Here is a 23,385-nt window from a genome sequence, read left to right as displayed (position 1 = left end):
ATTACTTTTAGCATAACCCTATATATATATATATATATATATATATATATATATATATATATATTGATTTTTTACAGAGAGGAAGGGAGAAGGATAGAGAGCCAGAAACATCGATGAGAGAGAAACATCGATCAGCTGCCTCCTGCATACCCCCTACTGGGGATGTGCCCACAACCAAGGTACATGCCCTTGACCGGAATCGAACCTGGGACCCTTGAGTCCGCAGGCCGACGCTCTATCCGCTGAGCCAAACCGGCTAGGGCTAGCATAACACTTTAAAATTAAAAACAATGAAAAAAGTAACTGGAACGGTTGAAGTATATGAAAAAACCTGGCTTCATGGAGATCAATGGCTGTTGGAAAAGGAATGGGTATTTTAATACTCATTCCTTAATACCAAACTGAAGCTTGATGAGGGGTAGTTTCTTAAAAGTTGGCTGCAATGTGAACTCAAAACCAACCTGAGCTTTCCTTGCTCTTACATCAGCCGCCTAGTTTGTCACGTCCTTGACTCAGTCTTTACCCATGGGTGGGACTCTGGGGCCAGAGCGGAGCTCAGGGCCTGTATGGCTGCGGAGGGAGGGGACAGGATTGGGTGAGCTGGGCCTGCCTTGTCCTGCTTCGTCTGGTCTGGAGCCTGAGTAGAGGGTGGGCAAGGCAACCCCATGGCATCCTGGGGCCTGGTGATGACCTCCTGGTCTGCCTCTCCAGAGTCCAGGTGTTCTCAGCAGAGGGTCTAAAGGCAGTGACCTGCATGACACTGAGTTTTCCTCTCCCCTGCAAAAAACCCAGATGAAAGCTCCCTCCCCGTGGGACCCAGGATGGGCATCTCCCATGAGTGCTCCTGAAGAGAAATCAACACCCCCATGGCCCAGGATGAACTAATCCATCCTGCCAGCCAAGCAGAGCCCAGTGCTGTAGTCTAGCTCTTTTGGAGACAGAAGAGGTGAGGTCAGGGTCAGATGCTAGGCCTGAGTTCATGCTGCAGTGGAAACATGGAGGCCGGGAGGCCGAAGCTCACCCGTCACGGAGAGCAGGGGGTGCCTGGTGCAAGCATGATGTCGCTGGCAGCGCTCTCCTGGTGGCACGCTCGCCTGATTCCTGACACCAGTGCCCTTCTGGGCCTTCTTTGTTGATTTTATTGGCATTTGTGTCCAGAATGTGAAGATGGGAACTCAAATAATGGACCTAGACTGTGCACATCTGCTCAGATAACAGGCTCAATAGTTTAATCTTTAAAAAGAAAGACTTTTTCCATCAGTGGCTTGAGTACACTCTACATTATTGAAAACATGAAAGTGCAACTCTCCTAATGATAACATCACTGAAATGAAGTTTGCTTGAAAACCTCCCATTCTGGGAAATGGCCTTCAGTTGTCTTCCTGCTGAAGAATAAACATGGGTTTACAACTTGGTCCTAAACAAGACATCAGTTTCCTGCCCATTTCCGGAGGCAGTTTTTTAGAAACTGCTAGCACGAAAAGCAGTGATACTGAACAGCTCAGGTGTGCCTGCCCTGCTCTGAGAACAGCCAGCCTCGGCCACCCGCTGGGCTACCCTGACAGCTGGAGCCAGGGAGACTAAGGAATGTGCAGGACACCGGAAGTCCTCAGGCCAAGGGCAGGTAGCTTCATAACTGCCCCGGCTCGGGGGAGGGCAGGTGAATCCCACTAGCCGCCACCCTGGGGCCCCACTGCACCTTTCACACAGCAAGGCCGATTGCACCTGCTCACAAGTCACAGGAACACCGCAAAACCCGAGTGATGCCTACCTCCTTCCCTTCCGGACCCCGAGAGGACGAATGAAATTCTCAGAGCATCCCTAACCCTACATCTGTGGGTCTTTTATGGCTCAGCTATAACTGAGGAACTGCATTGTAATTTATTTAAAAAATATGTTATTAAATTTAAACAATAAATAAAAAATAAAAATGTTATGAATTTTAGAGAAAGGGCGAGGGAGAGGTAGAAACATGGATGAGAGAGAAAAATTGATTGGCTGCCTCTTGCACGCCCTCCACTGGGAATGGAGCCTGCAGCCTGGGTCTGTGCCGCCTAGAAATGGTGCATGGGAGCGGCCGGGCTGAACTCTAATAAAATAAATGAGCTCGTGCTGCCAGGGCCAACACTCACAAGAACCGGTATGGCACCGTCCTGCCGCCGGCACGGCGCTTCCTGCGGCTGCCTTCAGCAGGACCGCGGCGGGAGGAGGAGGAGCCGGGCTGACGTTTGGGAGCAGGCCCTCCCGGGACTCGCCGAGGACCCGTCCGCGCGTCAGGTTTTCGCGGCTCACTGCCCCCGCACCGGCCCTCGGCCCTGAAACAAGGCTCCCTGCCAATTCTTCCTCGGCTCGTGCCCACGAAGGTGGTTTGCGGGGCAGGTGTGCGGGCGGGCAGGGGCGGGGCCGCGGGGCGAGCCGGCCAGCGGTGTCACCGCGCACGCGCGTCGGCCCCCGCCGGGCCTTATTTCTGGGCCTCGCCCGGCTCCGCGCCGAACGCCAAATAAATCTCCGGCCCGCCCTGGCCCGGACGTGCGCGGCCCCGCCGCCTGCGTCACTAGAAAGCGCGCTCCCGGGCTGCCGCCGCCGCCGCCGCCGCCGCCGCCGCCGCCGAATCCCCAACAAGGAGCGGAGCCCGCGGCCGCCCCCACTGCCCCCGCCGCCATCACCGCCGTCTGACCGCCCGGCGGCGCCTGCAGAGGCCCGGCCGCGGCCCAGGTAAGCGCCCCCCCGCCCCCCCGCGGGGGAGGCCTTCTCGTTCTTGCCCGCGGCGCCGGCCGTCCAGTCAGGGGGTTCCTTGCCGGAAGGTCCAGGGACGTTACGCCGGGGGAAGGGAAGCGGGGAAGGGCCGGTGGCCCGCGGCGGGCGTCACGGGCGTCACGGGCGTCACGGGCCCGCGTCAGGCGGCGTCGGCGGCGGTGGCGTCGACCTCCATCTTGCGGGAAGGCGGGCGGCGGAGCTGCGGGCGGCGGGCTGCGGGCGGCGGGCGCCCGGAGCCCGGACCCCGGTCCCGGGTGTGCTAGCCATGTCCACGCGGGCCCCTTCCCCCGGGTGGGAGCCGTATCCACGCGGGCCCCCCGGTGTCAGATGCGTCCCCCTCGGTAGGAACCGTGTCTCCATGCGGGCCGGGGGAAGCCGAATCCCCACGTCCCCCCGGGAACCCTGCCTGTGCGGCCGGGGGGAGCCGAGTCCCCGGCGTCCACTCCGGTAATGACCTGCCGGCACTCGGTTAACTTGTACTCCGTTTAGGTGGTTGACATGCCCCTTGAACCAGGTCTGCTTCTTTGCTACAAGTTAGAATTCCATCAGCCTTTTTTTAGACATATCAAAAGCTGTACATAATTGTTTTTTTTAAAATATATATTTTATTGACTTTTTACAGAGGGGAGAGGGATAGAGAGTTAAACATCGATGAGAAACATCAATCAGCTGCCTCTTGCACACCCCCTACTGGGGATGTGCCCGCAACCAAGGTACATGCCCTTGACCGGAATCGAACCCGGGACCCTTGAGTCTGCAGGCCGACGCTCTATCCGCTGAGCCAAACCGGTTAGGGCGAAAAGCTGTACATAATTGTTGTATACAACTTGCGTTTGGAGATAAGTACACACCTGGAAACCAATCGTGTCCACCACCTCCAGAAGTTTCCTCCCACCCTCTTATTTGTGATAAAAACACTTGACCTAAGTTCTGCCCTCTTAGCGAGCTTGCAGCCGGGCTGGGGCTGAGCACACCCCTCCGAGTGAGCCCCGCATGTGTCCGCTGTCTGGCTAATGTCCTCCAGGCCATCCAGGCGGTCACAGATGGCCGCGTTTCCTCTTTTAAGACTGACATTTCATTGTATGGAGGGACCACATTTTTATCCACTCACCCATTGAATGACATTTAGGTCGCTTCCATAGTTGGCTACTCTGAATAAATCTGCAGTGAGCGTGGGGTGCAGGTATCTCAGTGATGCAGGTATCTTGGAGGTCTGATTTCATTTCCTTCAGAAGAATATCGAGAAGTGGGATGGCTGGATATGTGGTTGTATCAGATTACTTCCCATCAACACTGCACAAAACGATGTCAGTCTTATTAAGGGTAAATTCAAATGATTAAGTAAATGCCAAAAACAACAAATTAAGCGGACTGTCCAGAAGTTATTTCTTCGTGAGAAGTGTCTTAAAAATTGTAAGGAGACACACTGGGCGGGAGAGGAATTTGTATATCTATGTACAAACATGCAATGGTTTCTGTGAATTTAGAATACTTATAAAACTATATTCAAACCTAGGCCTTAAAATAATAAGCCATTTCATGTCTGAACTGGGAAGGATGGCTGCTCAAATGTTTTTTCAGAACCACAAATTCTTGCGAATTGGGGGCTGCACATGTAGGCACATAGCTCAGCTTGGCTGGGTGGGACCCTGGCTGGGTGTGGCGAGAGTATGGTTGATACCAGAGCTGGTGCATCTGTGCCCACCCCAGCTGGACTAGAAGCCCAGATTCTCTGGGAAAGGCAGGACTAGAAGGACCACCTCCAGGGACTCCTACATTTTCCAAGAGAAGCTGGAAATCTAAAATTTTAAATATATTTCTTTATTGATTTCAGAGAAGAAGGGAGAGGGAGAGAGAGATGGAAACATCAATGATAAAAGAGAATCATTGATTGGCTGCTTCCTACACATCCCCGACCCCTACTGAGGATCGAGCCTGCAACCCGGGCATGTGCCCTTGGCTGGAATCGAACCTGGGACCCTTCAGTTCACAGCCCGATGCTCTATCCACTGAGCCAAACCAGCTAGGGCAATCTAAAATTTTAAAATGTGAACTTTGTAAACTTTGAAAAAGTTGGCAACTAATTAAACATTTGGAACACTGAGAGGATAAAAAATCATGCTTGTTCCTGGTGCATGACCTCTGCCGTCTCTCTAGTGGTGTTTTCATGAAAGTGTCCACATAAGCACTGCCAGACCTACAGAGGATTTTTATAATAATTTGTCGGAATCAAACAGAGGAAATGCTTGGAAGCAAGATCTCGACAGACAGAAAAATGCTTCTCAGGACTACAGACTGCAGCTTCTTTTATGCATTTGGAATTAAGGAGGGAATGGAAGGAAGGGAGAAAGCTCGGCCTGGATCGGATTACAGGATAGTCAAGATTATGTGCTCAAGCTTTAAAGGGAGGGTCTGCAAGGGGGCAGTTCAAAGGTGTGAGAACCTAGATGCACAGAAACAATGGACAGGGCCGGCTCGAGGCAAAGACTTACTGAAGGAGTCAGGCCTGGGGCAGGGCCAGTTAGGGTTTGAGGTGAGATTGCTTCCTGTAGACCCCCATTCTCAAATGTTTGTAATTTTGTAGAAGACATGGAAAGCTAGATCTTAATCTTAGGAACTAACATTTTTGTCTTATTTTTATACTAGAGGCCTGGATTCTTGCACTGCTGGGGTCCCTTGCCTGGCCTGTGCCCTCTCGCAATCCAGGACCCCTTGGGGGATGTAGTAGTGTGCCAGGTGACAGGCAGCTGGGGAGGAGCCTGAGCCCGGGCCATGTGCCGGCGCCACTCCCGCTCATCCTGGCTCTAGCCCGGCTTCTGGTGCACATCGGTCAGCTGAGTGGCGCTCCCACTGTGGGATCGCACTGACCACCAGGGGGCAGCTCCTGCGTTGAGCATCTGCTCCCTGGTGGACAGTGCGCATCATAGCGACTGGTCGACCAGTTGTTCAGTCGTTCAGTCCTTTAGGCTTTTATATATAGAGAGATATTTATGCCCAAGAATGCTATTTAAAAAATACTTTTTTATATCTTACCTCTAAATTAGTTGGTGCTCAGTTTTCACTAGTAATGAACCCAAGCTTGGTGTCAAGAACTGGGCATGGGCTTTGGCTCTTCCAGGGACTGGGAAGAGGAAGATGGTGTCTAAACTCCAGCAGTTCTCTGTGAAGTAACTTTTGTTGCCATTGGAGGCAGGGATTCAGTTTTGTGTGTTCACATCACTTAGTGCTCTGTTTTTGAAATTTGGGTGAGGACAGCTGTTGATGGGCGTGTAGGCTGGTCCCTTGCCTGTGTCTGTTGTGAGTCCTGTTGTCACAAGCTGGATGTGTGGATCTGTGTGAGTCCAAGCTCACAGTTATTTTGGCTGTTGTGTCTGGAGGTGGGGTTGCTGGTCTTGTGGGAGGAGGAGCACACCTATTTTATAGGAAACTTCCAGGCTCTTTTGCAGGTGGTTGTGTGGGTTCCCCTCCGTTTCCCCAGCCTAGAGACAGGACCCGTTTGCAACTGCTTTCTAGGCAGAGCTCTGGGATGTGGCCGGGACATGGTGGCGCGACAGGTAACAACCAGAGACTCACCTGCTGGGAGTCCGCCGGGATCCGGGCCTCCTTCCCCACACCTGCTGTGACTCTGCGTCCTCAGGCCCAGGTGTCTGCCTGTTCAATCGCTCTGCTCACGGACCTCAGCCCTCACAGCGGCTAGGACAGGCAGTTGTGCCAGTCCATCCTCACCAGATAGCAGCCCGGGACAGCCCTTTTCCCGTTGTCATTTCTGTCAGAAAGTGTGTGCTGGGACTGAGAGCGACTTGTCAGCAACAGTGAGCTGTATTGTACAGACATGCGGACCTTCGTGACCCTGTGCCCTGCCTGTTGTTTCCTCTAGGACTTGGGGTCCTGGCAGAGTGACGTCTTGGTCCTGGGTGTCCTCTTCACCTGAGCCATGGCAACCCCAGATGTCAGTGTGCACATGGAGGAGGTGGTGGTGGTTACGACACCCGACACCGCGGTGGATGGCAATGGCATGGAGGAGGTCAAGACAGTGCTAGTGACAACCAACCTGGCTGCCCACGGGTAAGGACAGGTCTGTGCCCTGCGGGGGCGGTGGAATGGCGGTGGGATGGCGGCATCTGGCACAGTGTGAGGCCTTTGGAGTTTCCCTTCATCATAGCCGTTCTGAACCAGACTTGAGTCCATGTCAGTGCAGAGTGTGCAGGACAATGATAATGCTTCGTCCTTGCCCTGGACTCCTGCGTCACCACAGTCATAGGGCTCATTTCTGAAAACACCTGACGTTTCTCTTGATAAGATAGGCAGGAGGGACAATTGGGAACTATTATTTCAAAATGAAGAGCCAGTAGTTTCCTGATATTCCTCATGGTAACAGCGTTTTCTTCCCCATCTCTTACAATAGACGTCCACATAGAATACTAGTTGGCAAAGAAGCTGGCGTGTGAGCCGACTGCTGGCTTCCTTTCGCCGAGCCCTACCTGTCGCCTTCGAGGGGTTGGAGTAGACCAGCTCCCTGTGGGTCATCTTTGCTGTGTCCTGAGTGTGTCCCGTTCAGACTGACCTCAGCATGTCCCTGACTACAAGGGCGAGCTCTGGCCTGTCCTCTGTCTAACAGGATGCTTGGGGAAAGGTTCTAGACCAGGGCCCAACCCAGGCGCAGTTCCTGTAGGGCACACAGGACGCTGGATGTCGCCGCTTTGCACAGTCTGTGTGCAGCTCCTGCGTGGGGCACCGGCCGCCCTCGCCCTCGCCCTCGCCCTCGCCCTCGCCCTCGCCCTCAAACTGTGCGCACACTCCTTTCGGGGCGGGGCTCATTCTCCATCCCTGCGCACACAGTGAGGCGGCCAGCTCTTTGCTGGGTTCTAGCTGCACTGATGGCGCGTGTGACTGAGCCTGTGGATTTTCCCACCTGAATTCTCTGGTAGCTTGTCAGTGCGCCTCTGTGGGCGGGCTTCCCCGCACCCTTGCTCTGCAGTGACCTCCCATGTCCTGCTCAGAGGTGGCACCCAAGCCCCTTCCCGTGGATTGGAGATGGCTCTTGATGAACACAGTGGGCAGAAGTGACATTTGGTGGGAAAGACCACGCTGCCTCCTCCTGGTGTGCTGGGCGCTGTGAGGAGCCCTTGCCACAGGCACCTCATGGGGTGCTTTGGTCTGACTGAGCCCAGTCTTTGCATCACCCCACCCAGGCACGTGGCCTGATGGGGAATGTCCAGCCCCACACTGGCATGTGGGGTGACTCACTGAGCCTTCTCATGAGCATCGCTAGTTCTGTCTGGGGCAGGCCAGAGTGCCCAGAACACACGTGTCCTTATCAGCTTGACTGCCATAACAAAATACCGTGGACAGGGTGGCTCACCCTGGGGAAACGTCATTTCTCACTGTCCCGGGGGCTGGAAGTCCAGGATCCAGGTCTGCAGGGTCAGTGTCTGGGGAGGACTTTCCCTGGCTCGTGTGGCCTCACCTGGTAGAGACAGTCTCTTCCTCTGGTTTGAGCACTACAGTCCTCTCAGATTGGGGCCCGTCCTGACCTCATTTGACCTTAATTTCCTGCTGAAGACCGAATCTGCAGACAGTCACACTGGGATTAGGGCTTCGACATGTGAATTTGGGGACACAGTTCAGTCCACAGCAACATGCCCCTTCCCTTTCCCGGAGGCAAACGCTGCTATCTGGGAGCGGGGCTGGGATAGGAGGGTCTCCTCGTCTAGGTGGCCTGGGCTCACTCAGTTCCTGTCCCAGCTGGGCCTGAGTCCTGCAGGCACACAGCTGAGACCCATTCACTGTGCTGCGCTTTTCTGGTTTGGTTTTGTGCTGGTTTGGGATCTGCATCTTGGCTCCAGGGGTGTTAGAGCCCCCACCCTCCAACCCCCTGCTTGGAAGCCATGCCCTGGGGACTCATAGGAGTCCTTTGTCTGGCCAGGCCTGGCCTGAACACCTGAGGATTGTCCAGCCACATTCTAATTTGATCTTTATCCTGAGGCCATTTCTTATTTTGAAAATCTTTTGCCAGGTGGGAAGTGGGAGACATAAAACCATGTGACCGCGAGTTACCTGTCATCTCTGCACCCACAGGGTGGGCAGCTTCCTCTTGCATCAGCGTCTGCACTCCACAGAGCTGTGCACACACCTCACACCTTCTCTGCTACAAGTCCTTTTGCATGTTTCCCTCTTTTCAGTGACTGTGGCTACATTGTTGCCAGTGGTTCCTCCACTGCCTGGCACAGCCCCTGTGTAGCCTACTGCTCCTGCTCTGGCTATCCTATTGCTCTGTCTTCCCCAGAATGTGGTGGCAGCACCCACTTCCGGATAGTTTCTGTGTCATTGACACGGCTGCATAACCACCACAAAACTCAGTGCATTGAAACTTGTGTTTGCCACTTCCTAGGGGGATGGGCTAGCCAGGCAGTCACTCTGGCTGGGGCCTGTGCACCTGGCCCTGTTGGGTAGTCTGCATGTACTCCCTTCTGGGGCGCTAGGGAAGGAGGGTCTCAGCACTCCACTTGGGGCCCTCACCCTCAGGGACACTTGCCTGGTGTTGTGATGGAGAAAGGTTCCGGGAGCGGGCGAGGAGCTGCAGAACCTCGTGGGGTCTGGCTGGGTACCCCCGAGTCATAGGGCCCGGAGGACACTGAGGCAGGAGGCAGCCGAGGGCCCTGGAGATGTTTCTTCTCTTTCTCTGAAATATTTTATGTTCTACGAGTGGGAAGTTGAGGTTTACTCTGGCCCCACGTTTAAGAAGAAGTTGGGCAGTGAAAGCGAGCTAATGACTTTGTGGGTACAGATTCCTTTCCTGGCCGGACATTTGGGGAGAACTTGGGAGTGTTCCTTACTTGTGACAACCAACCCACGCTGCCTCCACCCAGTGCTTTGCCATGGTGACGTGAGGAGAAGCAAGTAGTGTTGTTTTTTTTTTTTTTTTTTTAAATATATTTTATTGATTTTTTACAGAGAGGAAGGGAGAGTGATGAGTGAGAATCATCCATCGACTGCCCTCTGCACACCCCACCCTGGGGATCGAACCCGCAACCTGGGCATGTGCCCTGATGGGAATCAAACCATGACCCCCTGGTTCATAGGTTGATGCTCAACCACTGAGCCACACCTGCTGGGCTGAAAGTGTTTGTAGTCTGACAGCAGCTCTGATTGACATTTGCTTTAGTAAAGTGGATGTTAGTGCTGCGGGGGGATTCATCCCCGAGTTGTGTGTGAGGCCGAGGGCAGAGGGGTCGTGGGCAGGAGACCTCTGCTCCTGTGACTGCTTCCTGGATACCCTTTAGTCTTGGTGTTTCCCTGTAGGTGGCCTGTGACAGGGACCTAGCTCTGCTCCTTAAATGCTGGGCCCTCTTGCAATGCTGCTTCCTGTCCCACTCTTGACTCACTTCCTTCCTGGGACCGCCCTGGTTCTCCTGTATGGAAGGAGCCCATTTTCCTGTTCTGCCCACATCCCTGCCTTCCAGAGTTATGGCCTGAAAGGACAGCTGCTCCTCTGAGTCCATGACCCTCGTCAGGGATGGCCCTTGCCCAGTGCTATTCTTTATGTAGGAGGCACTCCTAATAGGTCCCAAAGACCAGATTCCAAGTGTGCATCTCTGGTCAGCTCATTTCTGACCTGGGTGGAGGTGAGGTAAAGCTTTGGGCAAGTGGAGAGGGGGACATGGCAGGGCAGCACCCCCAGCCCCTCTGGGCCTCCCCAGCTCCCCCCCTCAGGGCAGCTCTGAGGTCAGCAGTGCGGGCCTGTGGGTAGGGAGCAGGTGGGATCCCGTGTCAGGAGGATAAAGGCAGGGCACAGGCCATGGTGCAAGTTTGACCCTGGGTGTGTGTGGCGAGAGGTGGGTAGAACCTCAGTGCCAGTGAACCCAGAAATCCGGGGCAGGGGTGGTTGGTTCCTTCTAGGGGTTCCCTGAGCACTGCCCATGTCCCCACAGCCTGCTGTTGTCCCTCCCTTCCTTCCTGACCCCCTACCTGGCCCCCCACCTGCCCTCCGAGAGCCTTTCATCTGCTGCCCCTCTTCCTGCACCCCCAGTGGTGCTGCTCTGACTGCCCTCAGGACTGCCCCAGGGCCGGGGGCATATCCGTAGGTCCCTTAGCCAGTGCGCTCAGTGCCCGTTTCCTGGGTGGCCTCCCTCCTGGGGCCTGGCTTTCTCTGCTGCTGCTTTGATGCTGATCCTCTTGTCGCCCACAACACCCTCACCTTCCTAGGATCCTTGTGCACCCCAGGCGCCACCATGACCCAGGTCCAGGCCTGGGATAAACACCTGCTCGGTGGTGCACAGTGATGGAGTCTCTGCAGATCTGACCCTTCTTTCTAAAATTGTATATTTTTGGATAGTTTCTATACCCATGTGAAATCATTATAATAGGAATAAAAATTTTATTAAAGATATGGAGGTGTAGAATTCCTGCCAAAGTGCTGGTGGTCTCCACAGATTTGTTTCACGTGCCAGGAGCATTTTGGGTACCTGAGACACAACTGTGAGCAAAACAGCCCACTCGGAGGAGCACCTGCTGGGGGCTGTGGTTTGGTGACCATCAGTGCAGGTCCCCTGACCTGCATGGCCACTGGACTTCTGGACTAAACAGGAAGTGCCACGGAGCGCAGCAGAGACGCACACTGTCATTGGGGCCTGCTGATGTCTCCCCTCTTCCTCTTCCAGAGGCGACCTGAGTGAGGACAACATGGAGACTGAGAACGCGGCTGCGGCTGCTGCAGCTGCCTTCACAGCGTCCTCGCAGCTCAAGGAAGCCGTGTTAGGTAGGTGCCTGCCAGTGGCTGGTGGGACAGTTTTTCCCAAGAGGACAGGCTTCCAGGCCAGAGCCGAGCCTGGCTCCAGTGGAAGCCAGGCTGCAGGGCCTTCCGGGGGTAGCCTGGCGTGTCTGCACCTGCGGCTGTGCGGGAAGCTCTGCTTAGAACCATCGTGAGTGGTAGTGAAAGTTCTTTATAACACCTAACGTTAAGGGCCTCAGAACTAGAACAGGATGAATATGTTTCTCTGGAATTATCCCAAGTAGAGTTTGATTTTATGTCTTTAAGTCGTTCTTCAATTGAACGTAGTTTAATGCACTTGTGCTAGTGTTACTGTAGTTAACTGTTGTTAAATGTTGTCGAATTGATTGTGAGTTAACTTGAAACTGTAATGGGACTGAGGTGTCCCTGCTCACCCTGCCCTGTCCCTGGCCCCTCCTGGATCCTGATTTCTGGTTTCTGGGCTAGTAGTTACGTGTTTTGGCAGGAAGTGCTTTGGGAGAGGTTGTGACTGACTTTCTGTCTTACCCTTTCCCTGTCCTCACACCTCATGAGAAGTGAAGATGAATGAAGAGGGGGAGAACCTGGAGGCCGAGATCTTGTACCCCATCACCTGTGGGGACAGCAGAGCCAACCTGATCTGGAGGAAGTTCGTGTGCCCTGGCATCAATGTGAAGTGTGTGCAGGTGAGGGTTCTGGGTGCCAGCTGCAAGGGCGGGGTCCTCCCAGGATAGCTGCAGAGAGGCCAGGAGTGAGAGTGTGAGCGCCCTGCTCCGAGGCCATGAGCTTGCAGAGGCAGCTCAGGAGGGAGCAGTCCGTGTGCGAGGGTAGCAGAGGAGGAACGGCTCTCCAGGACGGCAGGACTCGCTGAGGGCACGGGGAAGAGCATGGGGAGAGCCACTTATCCCGGGAGGGCAGTGGCAACACAAGCATCTGGAAGGCAAGCCGCAGGAGAGGGGAAGGGGACCAGGGGCCTTGAAGGCGTCTCTGAGCGCTGCACGGAGATGACAGCGGGTCTGAACGTGTCCAGGATGGAGGGAGGGTGTCCTAGTCCAGGAGGCTGGGATCCCAGCCTGTGCGAGTCAAGCTTGGTGCCAGCTCAGGGACTGCCCCCTGCTCCGTGGGACAAGCGAATGGCAGCATGATCTGCGACAGTCTGGATTGTAACTCCAGTAAAATAGAACCTGCGAGCCATGTGGTTGCCGAGTATTTCATGTCATTTATGTCAAATAGCCTCTCATATTAGAAAACCAACAATACTAGGGGTGATGGAGCCGCGAATGGTTGGTGACAGCCTTGCGTCAGACACCGCCATCGACGAGGCAGTGATCACAGAGGGACAGCAGCACTCGCACAGGGAGCTGGCGGTGGGGCGGGCAGGACTGAGGGACAGGCTACAACACAATGGCCCGCACGCTGCAAAGATGGCGAGGATGGGATGCCAGGTGCTGCTCCGGTTCAAGGGGATGAGACTGACAGGCAGGCACAGCACAGCCTGGGCTGGGGCCTGCATCGCAGAGGCAGTGGCTCTAGCAGTCGTCACTGGGACACTGAAGGTTCCTGCTGCCTCGGGGGAGGTCACATATGCGTGGCAATTTCCTGAGCTTGGTGCGTGGTTCTGGGGAGAACCTTGTTGTCAGGAAGCAGTTGTGAAGCGCGTCCTCACTGGGAAGCTGACCTCAAGCAGAAAGTGAAAGGAAACAGGCTTCTCCTGGGCTCCGTGACGTAAGCGAGAGTGAAGCTCCTGCGGATACTTCTGGTCAGAAACACACCACCAGCTCCCAGTACTCAGCACTGAAGTACATGAGAGCTCTGCATCCACTTCAGAAAGATGAATAAACAAGTAAGATGATTGTTTCCCAGCCGCTGATTCCAGCTCAGGGTCGAGGGCCGAGTGGTTCAGGCAGGTGATCAGACAGGAGCTGTAGGCGAAGGAAGGCGTGAAGAGCAAAGGAGTGGAAACTGGTAAATCGCAGTGTGACAGACGCTGCAACATCAATAACGTGTCTTAGGGAGATTCTGACAGGATCAAATGCGTGGCCGCCGGGCAGGGGCTTGAGTAGGACCACAAAGCTCTGGACGCTACCTACGTGGGCTGTGTCTGTGTCCCCGACCAGGTGAGTGTGGGTCAACTCTCCCTGGACTCAGTGAGAGAAAGGGGACCTGCTCAGGAACGTGGGAAAATTACCTCCATTGGTAGGAGTCCCCAGGTTGGCCTCACTTGCCATGACCAACCTACATCTGATCGAGACAGGAGGCGGCTGGGTAACCTGAGCTTGACCTGATGCAGGTTGCAGGGAGCTCCCAGCGAAGGGGAGGCCCTGGCCTGGGTCCAGTGGGGTGTCCAGGCCACGGCTGGAACTTCCTTTTCTGCCTCTGCCGAGACCCGCTGACCCACCCATCCCCAGCCTGCTTGTTTTCTAAGTAAATATAGTTTTATTTTGATTCTTGAGTTCCCATGATTGCTCGTTTAACAAGACTGAATAGGATATTTTATGTTCTTGGGCCTCTGGATTCCAGCCATGGTCGGACTCCCAGGCCCAGAGCCTGTACGCAGGGAGGACACTCCCTGGCTTCAACATGGACGGGTGTGTGTCACTGAGGGACAGTATTGGAGGTGGGATGGGGCGGCCACAGGGGATGTTCACTGCTCCCCTGTACATTGCATCCTGTGTTATTTTGACATGATAGAGGTATAATTTAATTATAGAATAGTTTATATGTGCGATGGACTGGGTCCTGCCTGGAGTGTGCGAGCCCTGTGCAGGCAGGAGGGCCACACCTTGTTTCACCTGAGCTATCCATTCCCCAAGCCAACGTTGCTACAGGCCGAGTCCTGAGTCTGATTGAGAGTGGGCCTGTGGCTCTGCCTCCATCCTGCATCCCTTCCCTAGGCCATGCTGTGCTCCGGAAAGGTCAGGCGGGAGCACCGGTGGTGGGAGGTGCCATCCTGACTGCTCTGCTGTGTTCCCTCTACAGTATGATGAGCATGTCATCAGCCCCAAGGAGTTTGTGCACCTGGCCGGCAAGTCCACCCTGAAGGACTGGAAGAGGGCCATCCGGATGAACGGCATCATGCTCAGGTGGGCCTCCTGTGGTCTTGTCTCGTTCGGAGTTCCGCCGGTTCTTACCTGGAGGCCCTGTGGTGTGACACAGTGTCGGCACATCAGATAGGCGCTGGCTCATCTCTTAGCCAGCTTTCCCGCTGCGCATGCAGAGCGCCCAGGTCACTGGTGGGTGGTGTCCTCAGACCTGGGAGTGTGTGTCAAGAGCCCCGTCTTTAACCTGCGGTGCGTGTTCACCTGGCCAGTTGTCTAGACACTGTCCTCTGGCTCTGGGTCTGCCTGTTCAGGCTGTGTCTGTGTTTGGCGGCTGCGGGTCAGTCTCCTTGGCCCTTGGTGCCAGTGAGTTTGCAGAGGGTCTTGGTCTGGACCGTGGCCACCCTGTGATGAGGAGCGGGTGTGCTGGGCTGCGCCCTGCCCTTGGTAAGGAGCGCCCTCTGTCCTCAGAGACTCCCTGCCCTTGGACACTCATTAGGAGTGGGGGCCCCCAGCAGCTCCTGGCTCTCCACACCGGCGTCCAGTCTGAAGCCCTGGGGCCCTGGCAGCCTGGCATGGGCTCTCACCCTTCTGCTTGGGGCTCTTGCCCGTGTCTGCTCCACGGGTGCCCCGGGGGGGAGGCCTTCTGACCCCTGCTGACTTAAGCCTTCACATCCACAGCCTCGGGAATGTCGCCTCCTGGTTCTCACGTATCAATAGTTCCTGTTTTGGTGTTACAACTTGTCCCTGATTGGGAGGAGCACCCCTGCTGGTCTGTCCCTGCCCTCTGCTCTACTCGCCCCACGGCCCCCACAGCATGTCCGGGCAGAGACGAGTCTCGCCGTGTCTGGTGTAGCTAGATTGTGTTACTTTGCTGCTGACGGGGATGCTGTCCTTCATAGTTTTCCCCCAGAGGATGGGTCTTGCTGTCCTTGGCCACATGTGGTGCTGCAGGAGCGCCTGTGGCCCTCATGTGGAGCCCTGACCATGGCCCTGGTCACTCCTTGTGAACCACAGTCTGGCCTTAGAGAGGCAGATACTCAAGGCCAGGGACCAGCAGCTGCTATGTCCCCTGCCCTCGAGCAGGCAGGCCCACGGTGCTCATGGTTCTCCCTAAACCCATCCAGGTGTCCCTGGCTTTCTATAAAGTGTCTGGGTGTCAGAGCTGTGGGAAGGCGATGGCCCATTTCACTGAAGGAGGGTCGGTGGAACCATGGAGCCCACAGTGAGGGAGGCAGGAGGCCCTGTGGAGCATCTGATGCTCAGCTCGACTTTGCAGCGGGAACTCAGAGCCATGAGGCTTCTCCTGGCAGGTTCTTACCCGCCTACCTGCCAGCCTGTGCCACTGAAAGCACCTTTGTGCACTGTGGGTCTGCTCTCCTGCGGCCTCACTATTCCCCCAGGGCACCAGCCACTGCGTCTCACTTCCTGTGGTCAGACCCAGCCTGGCTGCAGTGAGTCCACTCACGAACCCAGAACTTTGTGCTAGGCTGTTGGACAAGCCTGTCAGGGAGCTTCCTTTGGCCTCCGACATGGCCTGGGCTACCCCTCCTGGGACCTGAGGTCGCCCTAGTGGGGGGTTGAGCGATATGTTTGGGTCCAGTCATTTGCGCAGATGGCCTGGCCATGGCACAGGCACACATAGGGTGCTTGTCTCCTGCACAGGAAGATCATGGACTCCGGGGAGCTGGACTTCTACCAGCACGACAAGGTCTGCTCCAACACCTGCCGCAGCACCAAGATCGACCTCTCGGGCGCCCGCGTGTCCCTGAGTAGCCCCACATCGGCTGAGTACCTCCCACTCACACCCGCCACGGCTGATGGTATGTGCCACGCCTGCTCGGTGTCACCCAGCCCCTCTGCTGCTGGCCACGGAGCTGGATGTGCGGATGTGCCCCTCAGCTCGGGCAACTGGGCCCCTGGGCCCTGTGGTCAGTGGCTACCTCCTCCCTCACTGTAGAAGTCTGAACTGATATTTCATTGGCAGGGACGATTCAAGCACTTTTTCTTTTTAAGCCACGTTTGTTATAAAACATAGAAACTCCTACGTAGGAGCACATAAAGATTGTTGAAGCCACTGTCCAGGGCCCACCTACAGCTCTGACCTGCAAGGTGCTCCCTGCCTCCACAGCTGCCCCTGCAGCTGCACCCGGTGGGACCTGCACTCCTGCAGCACTTGGTGCTCAGCTGTGTGTGCCTTCCTGCCCCTTGGGCTCTGACGCCTTTGTGATGCACTCACGGTGATGTCTGGCGCTCACTCGGGTACGAAATACCCTTGAACTCATCCCAACTTTGTGAATATAGATTTTTTGAAATCTAAGAGCAGAACCAGGTCCTGAGCTCCCCCTTCAGATTGCCTGGTGATAATTTTGTGGTGTGTTTCCAGTGATGTCACTTGCATTGTCTCTACACTATCAGTGCACGGGGTCAGTCTGGGCGCTGCATGTGGCCAGGGACTGTCCTTTCCGCTGATGAGATGGTGGGCATTTGAGGGAGCATGGCCTGTACTGGAGGGAGGAGAGGGAGGCTGGGCGGCCGTGCGGGGCGGTCGTCATCCAGACCTGCCCCGAGTCCTGGCCGAGCTGCTGGCGGTGCTGCTGGCGGTCTGTGTGAGTACCAGGTGCTGCCGTCAGACAGTGTGGAGGGGCTGGGCCACCACAGAGACCCCTCCCCACCCCCACCCCGGGGGACACATGCAAACACACATCCCACTCCTGTTGGGCCCATAGCTGTTGTGACAGTAGGGTGACCTGGGGGTCAGCATGGGGTGACTGATCTCTGAGGAAGGACCAGTCTCCGAGTGTGCCAGTTAGTGCCCACCGTGTTGGCACAGGCCGCATCCGGTCAGGATTTAGCTCTTGGGACTCTGGTCCCTTCCTGGTCCGGACAGGGCTGTCTGTTGCTTTACTTAAACTTCACCCATGCAGTGGCTTCCTCGGCCCAAGTGTCCTGTGCAGCTCGTGGGAGACCTGTCAGCCTGACCGAGGAACAGGTTTGCTCCAAGCACGTGACATTCCCAGCACCGTGTCTTTGTTGGGTGTGGACGTGGCAGGTTGAAAAGCTAGCGCGAACATTAGCCAGTCGCCGGCTTGTTTGTAAGCCAGGTCTCTATGAAGCCAGAGCTTTATCAAAAGCAGCCACAAATGACCAGATGCCCCTTTGTCCATGATCATGTGCAGCAGGCCCTAGAGGCCGAGTGGCAGCTCGTGTTCCCCAGAGCTTCACCTCTTTTGACTGGAAACTGCACATGGAGAGACACTGTGTTGGTGTCGGTGAAGCAGACGGGAGGGAGGAATCGGGGCACAGACCCAGCCGAGCGAGTGGCAGGACCCCGCTGTGCAGCCCAGGCTCGCTGACCCTTGGAGCCAGTGTTGAGGTATTGGACTGGGTTGTGGGCCTACGAGGTCCTGTCGGTTCTTTCTGCTCTGTATGTGCTGCGGTGCCTGCTATTGGACAGTGGAAAGTACAATCCAAGTGCGAGGCAGTGGGCCCTCTGCACCAGGGCCTGTGCTTGTCAGCTGCGTGAGGCGGCATGGAGGCCGCTTTGCAGCCAGGCAGGCGGGCTCATCTGCTTCCGTCTTGGTTGCAGTGAACGGGTCTCCTGCTACCATCACCATAGAGACCTGCGAGGACTCCGGTGACTGGACCACGACCATCGGAGGTACAGGGTCCTTCCTGTGGGCTTCTGGGTGGGGCCTGGGGCGGGGCCCCATGGAGAACAGGACTGAACAGGGAGCTGTGCCTGTGGACAGCATGTGTATTTGGAGGCTGTGTCCCCTGCTGGGCTGGCCCACTGGCCTGACAGCTCTGAGCTGTTGCCCAGCTCGAAAGGGCAACCCCGCTGACCCCAGATTTGTGTCCTCCCGTGGGCTGGGTCAGGACTTCCTGCTGTTTGAGCCTCTTCTTCCCTTGCAGATGACACATTTGCCTTCTGGCGAGGGCTCAAGGATGCAGGCCTGCTGGAGGAGGTCATACAGGAGTTCCACCAGGAGATGGTGGAGACCATGAAAGGCCTGCAGCAGCGGGTGCAGGACCCCCCTCTGCAGCTCCAAGGTGAGGGTACTGCCTGTGGGGCCCCTTCCTGCAGAGCAGGGCTGGTGGTTGGTTGGCTTAGGCCGCAGTGGGCGTTGCCTGCTCCTGATAGCTCTGGGCTGAGCCCAGCAGCTTCTGCAGGGAGTGGGCAGCTAGTCCTGCTCCTCCAGGCCCCTCCTTGACTCAGGATTGTGCCTGCCGAGGCCCAGCTTCTGGTGGTGGAAGGGGCCTCCACTGTGTCCTGTTGGCCAGCCGTCCTCACTGCGCCCGTCTCACCCTCAGACGCCGTGCTGCTCAACAACATTGTGCAGAACTTCGGCATGCTGGACCTGGTGAAGAAGGTGCTGGCCAGCCACAAGTGCCAGATGGACCGCTCGCGGGAGCAGTATGCCCGCGACCTGGCCGGTGCGTGGGTGCCTACATCCCTGGTGCGGGGCCCGAAGTCCGCGTAGGACAAGAGGGCACTTGGCATTGTCAGCAGGGGCATTGAGGCTCAAACCGTGGAGCTTGTGACTCACTGCGTGGCTGTTCACAAGAGGAGACGGCAGAGATGTGAAAAGACAGACCGTGACCCTGAGCCCTGTTTGTGCCAGCTGTGCCCGTCTTTCCCAGCACCCCTCGGTGTCTGGACATGCGGGGTGTGCATGTGTGTGCGTGTGCGCATGCGTGTGAATGGATGTACCTGTGGGTGTGCAGATGTGTAGGTAGAGCTGGCTGGCTACATGTGCTGCTTTGACCTAGTTTATACCTAATATCACGAGAGCAGCTCTCCATGCACAATGTAGTGGATTGGAATGTGTGGCAGCTCGGAGGGGCAGGCTGTGTGTGGTCTGACACTCCCTTCCCCGACAGTGGTGCCTGTCCCCGTCCCCGCAGTGACGCTCTGTCCTGTCCCTGCAGCCCTGGAGCAGCAGTGTGACGAGCACCGCCGACGGGCCAAGGAATTGAAGCACAAGTCCCAGCACCTCAGCAACGTGCTCATGACGTTAACGCCCGTGTCCCTGCCACCCCCCATAAAGCGGCCCCGGCTCGCAAGGGCCACATCCGGGCCGGCTGCCATCGCCTCGCAAGTGCTCACCCAGTCCGCCCAGATTGCCCTCAGCCCCGGCGTGCCCGTCTCCCAGCTGACCAGCGTGCCAATCGGCAAAGTGATGTCTACCCTACCTTCCCCCGTGCTGGGCAAGGGCTGCCCCCAGGCGGCTTCCACCAGCTCTCCTGCCTCGCCGCTGCTTGGGGGCTACACGGTGCTGGCCTCGTCAGGCACCTCCTTCCCTGGCACGGTGGAGATCCACCCGGACGCATCCAGCCTCACGGTCCTGAGTACGGCCGCCATGCAGGACGGCAGCACTGTGGTCAAGGTGGTCAGCCCCCTGCAGCTGCTCACCCTGCCGGGCCTGGGCCCCGCCCTGCAGAACGTGGCCCAGGTGTCACCCGGGGGCAGCACCATTGTGACAGTGCCCACAGGGGCCGTGGAGAGCACCATGGCTGCCCCGGGGCCGGAGGAGCACACAGCCACCATCGAGGTGGCCGCCATGGCTGAGGGCCACGAGCACAAGTAGTCATTGGCAGAGGGTGAGGCCCCTGGTGGGCACGGGACTGGCCCCTCTCCTCAGGCCACAGCGCATCACATGGGGCTGCTGAACCAAAGAAAGGAAACATCGAAATGGATCGAGAGGAGAGAGGGGCAGAAGGTGACAGCAACCTGTGACGTCCGCTGGACTTTGAGTTCTGCACTTCCCCATTTTCTTGGGAAATATATTTTTCCATCTGTTGCTTATTAATACTGTTTACACGTTGGGCCCAACCAGGAGCCAGACGAGAGGACATGCAGGCCTCGCTGCAGCCGGAACAGCAGGCAGCACTGAGAGTGAGCCTGCTGCGCTGCACGGCTGGGCACGCCATTAGCACAGGCCTTGGGGACCAACCCCAAGGTGGAAAGCCATGGATCCTATGGATTTGATTTCTTCCCACAGTTTTCTGTAGGTTAGTGTGGTGGGCACTCTGCTCTCCTGTCTCGGGAACAGGTGTGGGTGGGTGTCAGGTCGACACAGGGCTCAGGTCTGGGGGCTCTGGCTCCTGGGGTATAGGGTGCAGACTTGAGGGCACCTGCCTGAGCAGAGGGGTTCAGGGGCCCAGCAGCACGAGCTTCCCTGCCCCTGCCCACCTGCCTGCAGATGCTTGGCGCTCAGGGCTGCCCCACACACACCCTGCGTGCTCCTGTGAGCTGTTTAGTGGGCTTCTAGGAAGAGTCTGATTTATAGCTTTTTCAACCCAAACCATGCTGAGTGCCTAGGCTTCCGGAATCTGCTCTGGATTCCAGAGTGTGTACAGGTGGCTGTTGGGACCGCCTGCGTGAAGGTGACCGAGGGCTGGAGGACCTGCCACTTGGGTTCTGGGGGTGAGGGCGTAAATGGAGCAAGACGGGAGGGTGGGGCGCACCTTCCATTCGCCCCGTGTTCAACATGCTGATGGGGCCAGCATGACCTCCTCAGACCCAGGAGCCCCACCTCTTGGGACCCCCCACCTGGAGGTGCTGTGCCTGTCACTCTAGGGCGTGTGGGAAAACCGCCACTGGGCACAGCCAGGGCCAGCGCAGGTTCAAGGTGGACGCCCAGATGCTCACTGGAGGGCTGTCTGTGGTCCGCACAGGTCTGACTTTGGAGTCATCAGGTAGACTGACGGGGCCGTGCACAGGTCCCCAAGGACGGCCTGAGCCCCTTGAACATCAGGGACCTGTGAGGATGCTTCTCCAGAGTCCCCATCATGGAGAGGCCCCCCTCTCCATGCTTTGAAGGGAACTGGGCTCCGTCTATCCGTCCATCCCTCCATCCATCCAGTGCCCCAGACCCTACCTCAGTGGCCTCGCCCACGTGGAGCTACTGAGGCTGTCTTTGTTTTCTCTGTTTTGTTTGCTCTTTTCAAGGGTCTGCTCGTTTCCTCATGTTTACTTTCTTGTCCGTGTCTGCAGTTTTTCTTAAGTGCGTCTTGATTGAGTCATGAGTCCTGTTAGGTGGGCAGTGTGGGCAGGCCCAGCATCCCTGTCTGCATCAGCTCCGTTTGTTAATGAAGCCTCATCTGGCCCGTGGAGCCTTTGTCAAAGTCACATCCACCCCCTTCCAGCCCTTTCGCTGGTCTCAGACCAGGCCGGGGAGAGTTCACTTCAGAGCCATACACACAAAGTGGCAGCTCAGGTTAACGACCAGCCGCGCACCCTGTGCCGGGAGGGATCCACCATCCTCCAGGGGCCCCAGCTGCTGAGGAGGGGTCACCACACCCGCCACACTGCCCCTCCTGGTGGGGCGTGCTGGCCTGTGCTCTGGTTGGGGAAAGCGATCAGTAGGCTTGGTTTTCTCACTGGTGCTCAGGGGCAGCTTGGGGGACAAGCATCTGAGTCCTACTTTGTATGTTGTTTTGCAAGGATCTGCTCGGTACTTTGATGTAAAATAAAAACATGTTTCGTAATTTGTGTCTGTCTGACAAGGGTGCATGGTGGCAGCCCAGAGTTGTGAGGGGTGGGCACGGTTAGCTCCTTATTTACTGCGTCGCGGATGAGCTCAGAGAAGCACTGCCTGCTCAGGGGGCGGGTGCCCAGTGGGGACTCACTGCGACCAGCACCTGGGCCGAGGGAATGAGGACCTGACTCCAAGGAGGACGCTTTTTCCTCCCAAGGCCCAGCGCCGGGGTGTGGCTCCAGGTATGCGCTGGTCCCTGCAGCCCTGGGCTGGACAGTAACTGAAGAGAAGTATCCAGTTGAGCCCTGGGGAGGGAGGACGACGGCAGAGGGTGGGGTCTTGAAGGCCAGGAGTCCGGGCTGCCAGTGGTGGGGAAGGCAAACCCGCACAACTTGATTCCTACCCTCTAATGGTTTGCAGAACACCCTCAAACCCCAGCTCACTGAGCTCCGGAGGTGTACTGAAGAGGCGGAGGGCGCAGGTGCAGCCTCCGCGCGGCCTCTCCTCCGGGCTGCTGCAGGCCTATCAGCAGGCTCACCCCCAAGGACCTCGGAGCTTTGGATGCAGTCGGTGCTCACCAATGAGTGCCCAGGTGCCAGGTCTCCTCAAGAGGGAGCAGGGGCACTGGGCCTGGCCTCCCTTCAAGTCTCCAGCCTCTGCCTCTTGGTTCCCGGCTCTCGAATGTCCCTCAGCCCCCGCAGCCCTGAGACCATGCCTGCCTCCTGTTTTCCTGACTCAGGAGGGGTGACATCTCCCAGCCAGGTGCCTCGGAGTTCTCCCACCTGCATCCTCGTCTGCAGTCCCCGGCCAGCAGGGGGCAGCCGCCCTCTAACTGGTCCTCAGCTTCCACACCCTCAGCCACATCAGCTGTCAGACTGAACAGCAGGGCCCCCTGAGCCCCACCCTGGGCTCCCAGGAGCCACACAGCTCCTGTCACTTCCTCCTGGCTGAGCGTGTGTGGTGTTTGTGTTTATCTGTTGGACCAAGCTTATTAACTGTGTTCCTATGTTTATTCTTTGGTGAGCTCGACGGGGTTTCTCGGGAAGGTGAACAACAATCTCCCTTTATCTTTAGGTTTATCTTTTGGGTTTAGGTTCACAGCAAAATTGAGAGGAAAGTACAGAGATCCTCCTAGCCCCTGCCCCCCCTACTCACAGCCCACCTGACGGGGCATTTGTAACAGTCAGTGACCCTGCATTGACATCCCCCAGAGCCCACGGTGTGCACTGGGGTCACTCTCGGGGTTGTACGTTCTGTGGGTCTGGACAGATGTGTTACGACGTGTGCCCACCATCATAGTACCACACAGAGTAGTTTCACGGCCCTAAAATCCTCTGTGCCCCCCTTGTCCATCCCT

General features: G+C 56.8%; 1 protein-coding gene across 10 annotated transcripts; it reads left to right on the top strand.

Annotated features, from left to right (window-relative positions):
• Positions 1-2,593: 2,593 nt before the first annotated feature.
• GMEB2 (glucocorticoid modulatory element binding protein 2) lies at positions 2,594-22,038 on the top strand. 10 transcript variants are annotated; one of them, XM_014446604.2, is made up of 10 exons: positions 2,594-2,715; positions 6,635-6,822; positions 11,418-11,515; positions 12,062-12,192; positions 14,486-14,589; positions 16,210-16,367; positions 18,134-18,205; positions 18,460-18,597; positions 18,859-18,981; positions 19,477-22,038. In XM_014446604.2, the coding sequence occupies exons 2-10, from the start codon at positions 6,692-6,694 to the stop codon at positions 20,133-20,135; spliced, it is 1,614 nt and encodes a 537-aa protein (XP_014302090.1). In that variant the 5' UTR covers positions 2,594-2,715; positions 6,635-6,691; the 3' UTR covers positions 20,136-22,038. The 10 variants fall into 10 exon arrangements, with proteins under 10 accessions (XP_014302090.1, XP_014302092.1, XP_023601297.1 ...); XM_014446606.2 differs by lacking the exon at positions 2,594-2,715 and adding an exon at positions 3,003-3,098; XM_023745529.1 differs by lacking the exon at positions 2,594-2,715 and adding an exon at positions 3,054-3,204 and having other exon boundaries at positions 12,065-12,192.
• Positions 22,039-23,385: the final 1,347 nt, after the last annotated feature.

The sequence above is a fragment of the Myotis lucifugus genome, unplaced genomic scaffold (assembly GCF_000147115.1).
Source record: "Myotis lucifugus unplaced genomic scaffold, Myoluc2.0 scaffold_555, whole genome shotgun sequence".
NCBI classification, from domain to species: Eukaryota; Metazoa; Chordata; class Mammalia; order Chiroptera; family Vespertilionidae; genus Myotis; species Myotis lucifugus.
The sequence above is the reverse complement of the archived record's forward strand: the minus strand, read 5'-3'. Positions and strand labels throughout refer to the sequence as shown.